General features: G+C 53.9%; 1 protein-coding gene across 1 annotated transcript in view; it reads right to left on the minus strand.

Annotated features, from left to right (window-relative positions):
• Positions 1-597, minus strand: part of LOC108746949 (high mobility group protein DSP1) — a 10,880-nt gene extending 10,283 nt beyond the window's left edge. Inside the window, exon 1 of the mRNA XM_018484088.1 lies at positions 1-597. Coding sequence (XP_018339590.1) covers positions 1-425 — 425 coding nt within the window. The 5' untranslated portion in view covers positions 426-597.
• Between the last annotated feature and the right edge of the window lie 4,214 nt (positions 598-4,811).

Here is a 4,811-nt window from a genome sequence, read left to right on the forward strand (position 1 = left end):
CCAGGACCCGGCGCCGAACCGAGCCTGTAATCGTATCCACCCCTCATGCACGCGGCGGCGCCGCCGACCGGCGTGGATGTCGAGACCGGACTCGATGCCGCGCCGGTGGTGGCCGGGTTCTGGAAGCTGGAGGCCATTTTGTAGGAGAAGAGCTGTTGGTTCGCCGCGGCGGCAGTACTTCGGACGTTGTCCGAATGGTGCTGCGCCTGCTGTTGCTGCTGTTGCTGCTGCTGCTGTTGTGCAAGCTGTTGTTGCTGCTGTTGGTTCAGCAGATGCTGATGTATAGTCTGTTGTTGCTGTTGCTGTTGTTGCTGTTGATCGGTATTCAGGCCCGAAGGCCACCAGGCGGCACCGCCGGAAGCATCCTCTCGGTTACCCGGGCTCGCGGTGCCCCAGCCACCGGCCACGCGGTGGTGCTCCGACATATCGCGACGTACGTTCGTACGTCCGTCAGGGTCCCTCAGCCTCTCGTTTTATCCGCCGGTGACACAACACCAGCGAGAGAAAAGAAAAATTCACGGAGGAATTGCTCGCACGCTCGCGCGCACGCACGCATGCACGCGTTAGCGTTCCCTTTCTCTTTCCCTCTCCCTATTCCTGTCCCGTCTTTCCTTCTTTCTCGTTACAAGTCTTTTTCTCTTCTTCCCTCCCTCTCTCTCTCTCTCTCTCTCTCTCTAGTTCTCACACGCACACGCGCGCGCTCGCTCGCACGCTCGGTAACATCCCGCGTGTACGCACGGTGCACACAGACAGCTCTATATTACTGCTTCTTTCTCCCTCTTTCTCACTCTCGTTCTCTCGCTCTATCTCTCTCTCTCTCTCTCTCTCTCTCGCTCTCTCTCTCTTTCTCTCACTCGCTCGTTCGCGCACGTACACGGAATCCGTCTCACATTCGCACACTTGGGAACTCGTTGGTAAGAACGCTTAGATGTCGGACAGGAGAGGAAAGACCACGCACCACACGCACGCGTTTCAAACGCGTTCTCACTGTCACAACACTATCTCCGCGTTGAACCGACGATGACGGTTAGACTCCGGTTACGAGAAAGAACACCGATCACTATAAAGCTCGTGCTTGCTCGTACTCGCTTACTCGCATCGCGGAACGCGCGATCTTTTCCTTATCTTTTTTTTTTCCTTCACGCGCGTAACACTAGCGCGTAAAACACGCCGCGGCGCGCTTAGCTTCAGTTCCCCGTGAATATACGTACGTACGTTATACTTGGGATGCGGTCTACTCGACGCTACGCTCGACCGTTCGTTAGCTCCGTGAGTAGGTACGGCGGCGGGCAGAGGAGGCGAGCGGGCGGGTGGGTAGGGGAGGGCGCTCTCTCTCTCCCCCTCTAGCTCTTTCTTTTTCCCTCTGCCTCCCCACCATCGACGACGAGGAGCAACGACGTCGAACGCTCACGCTCGCTCCGTCTCTCTTTCTCTCACGCCTTCTTTTTCTCTCTCTTTCTCTGTCTCTCCCTCTCTGTCTTTTTCTCCGTCTCTTTGTCTCTATCTAGCTCGTCTCGCTCTCTTTCTCTCTTTCTCCCCCTATACCGTCCCGCGGCGAAACTCGCTTGCTCGACGGTGGTTCCTTCTTTCAGCGGCGGCGGCGCCGACGCAAGGATACGGGTGTACACACCGCGTCCTTGATACAATGTCGGGGAACAGGAGTAACAGCAGCAGCAGCAGCAGCAGCAGCAACAGCGTTTTCCAATGATGGGTTCTCTGCGGCGCTTAAAGCGCGACGCAGGGGGACGCGTCACGCGCGCGTCCGCGGGACGCCGGTACTCCGGTTCCGCGCGTTATAAACACGCACTCCGGCTCTGCGCTCAACTCAGCTTGATTTGGTTTGATTCGGTTCGGTTTGGCGCGACGCAACGCGACGTGGAGCGTAAGCGACGCCGGCACGTCCGACGAACACGCCGCTGATGTCACGATGGTGGGCAATAGAGTAGTGGTATTAGTAGTAACAGCCGGCTCTGTGTGATGGTAGTAGTAGTATAGCGCGATATAGCTTTTTCACATTGGAGAGAAGCGTACGTGCGCGCGAGAGACTCGCTTCTCTCTCGTCTCTACCGCGACTCACTACACGCGACGTCGCACACACAGAGGGCGAACCTGACGAGAGAACAGACCGCCTGGACGCGCTCATACGATCTCTCTTTCTCTCTTTTCCCTGTACATCTGTCTGTCTTTCTTTCTCTCTCTCTCTTTCTCTGTCTTCCATGCAGTTCTCCCCACGCCCCTCGCGAACCGGGTGTCTCGTTCGCTCGCTCTGTCCTTCTTTCTCTCTCTCTCTCTCTCTCTTTCTTTCTTTTTCGTCCTCGCTCTCTCGCACCCGTACCAGTTTAGCCTTCCTTCCAGCGGACGCCGGCAAACTCTCGCGACGTTGCCAGGCACGCTTTCACCCGCCCGCTCACAAAGGAGAACCTAAGCGCGCCGGCCAATCGAACGGCGCTATACCGCCGGTGGGGATGGCGGGAGTCTACCGCCGTCCTGCTATAGGCAACGTCGCTTTCTCCTCTTCCGTTCTCTCTCCGTTCGTAGAGAATTCGAGAGAGCCGCGCGCGCGACTCGCCGTACAGTCCCTCCGGTAAGATATGAGAGATGGGGTGGGGTGAGGTGGAATGGGATGGGATGGAGGGAGGGAGGAGGGAGGGAGGCGAACGAGGCGCAGAAACGACTGCGAACCCTTCTCTACCCTTGAAACTCGAGGTCAACTTTTAGGCAGAGAAAGAGAAGCACGCGGAAAGACGAGGAAAAAAAGAAAGAGACGCATCTATTCCCCGCGACCGACTGGCTGACTCCACGACGTCGTCATCATTGCGTGTTTTTTCTTCTGTTACCTCTCTCTCTCTCTCTCTCTCTCTCCTTTTTTTTATCCTTAGTTTCGCTACACCGCTACGCTCTCGCTAGCTCGCTGGAATTTGCCCCACATCGGACGCGGACAAACGCTTCCTGCTTTTCACGCCCGCTGCTTTACGCCCTTTTTCCCGCTCATCGCAACGTACGCGCGAGGACGAAGACGAGGACGCGTGCCCGCTATCTTTACCGACCGGCGAGACGACGTCGGGCCGCTCTCTTCGTCGGTCGATACGGAAGAACCTTCGGAAGAACGATGAAATTTCACATTCTGCGAATGGAATGTGCCCCCGAGGATTCACCGCGCGAGACGCCGATTCATGCACGCGCAAACGATTCCGAGGCTGGATTTATTGTATAAGGCGTCATTATGCGCCATCTTGAAAGAAATACCTTTATGATAAGCGCATCGAGTTGTAATAATTTCTCTGACACGATCATGCTTCCATCGCTCAAACAACGCACGAAAAGTAAAAAATAACTATTTTGATCTTTAACGTCAATAAATGGTCAAATTTCGTAATCAAAAATCATCATTTTGACCTTCATGACGTCAGGATTGAGTCATTTTGACTTTCACTTGACTCGGTGTTCTACCATTTCATACGATACGTTCGCTATACCGATCAGAATAAAATTCCTTCTTCGAATTAGCTAATAATTTTTTGATGGAAAACATAAATCGCATTATAACTCAGAAGAACGTTCGCGGACGAGAGTTCATTTCTTTCTTCATGTATATAACTAACCCCTTATTATCTCTTTATCGATACACAACCGCAGGAATGTGACGCTCTTGTAACGTATCCCTTGGCCGTCGCGTTTCTTTTTTTTTTTCCTCGCGAGCGAAGTCGCGAATTGGAATTCGCGCGAACCGGATGGAGAAGTCCTGACCGATCAACGCTCGGGGGAATGGCCGAAATTTTTCCTGACCACCTCTTCTTCAAAGCGCGCGCGCGCGCGCTGTTCTTTCCTTTTTTTTCCCTCTCTTTTCTTTTTTTTTCTACTTTTCTCTGTCTCCGATAGCGCGCCAAGAAGATGAAATGAAAATGTATATCGCGGGACCTGTGCGTCGGACCTGCCCTCCCGTCCCTCCCGTTACCCCGCGGTGCCTCCTCCGCCCCCCCTCTCTCTCTCTCTTCCCCCCTGGCAACCCTTGCTATCGTGAGGCGGCGAGTGAGTCGGTGCGGGTAACCCGGCGCGAATCGAAGAGAGAGGAGAAGAGAACCGGGTCCGGGTCAATAAGACGCGCGAGCGAGAGAGACGGGGTGATTGAGGGAGACAGAGGCAATGGAGAGGCAGCGGCGTTGTTGAGGTTAGGGGGGAAAGGAATGGGGAGCGGGAGAAGCGGAGGGGAGGAGTTGGGGTACGCGGGCGCGAGAGAGAGGCGGGGGAACAGGCAGCGTGAGAAAGACAAAGAGAGACAAAGCCATCGCGCATTCCCAGGGCCCAGCATTGGCAACCTAACGAACGTACGTATGGAAACGTACGAAAATATTGAAATTAGTATACTTCTAACGGAACGGAACGAGAAAAGCCGAAAAAAATGTGCAATGTACAGGAAGGTAATTGCCGAGGCAAGGCAACGCGGAATAGAAGCTGAATGAGAAATTTCAATTCCCCGATCATGTTGGTACCGGCCCAAAGACGGCCCGAACCGGACCGGCCTGATTCTACGCGGAATGTACCTTCGTATCGTGTACGAAAATACACTGGACGTGTAGCTTCAAAAAATACGAAATATTCCATACGAGATATGGCCTCGAGAGATCAATGTTATTTAATTACGTTCAATGAACGCCCCTGGCGAAAATAAAAATCGGAGCTTAAGTCAAGTGTAAGGGGGGGGAGGAACAGAAGCGTAAACGAAGCTTCTAGGAGGCGAAAAACGCTTCTTTTACTCCCTCCTTAATAACGTTGGCAACGTGGATTCTATCTCGTCGATATGTATCCGCGAC

This window comes from Trachymyrmex septentrionalis, unplaced genomic scaffold (assembly GCF_001594115.1).
Source record: "Trachymyrmex septentrionalis isolate Tsep2-gDNA-1 unplaced genomic scaffold, Tsep1.0 scaffold19, whole genome shotgun sequence".
Classification (NCBI taxonomy): Eukaryota; Metazoa; Arthropoda; class Insecta; order Hymenoptera; family Formicidae; genus Trachymyrmex; species Trachymyrmex septentrionalis.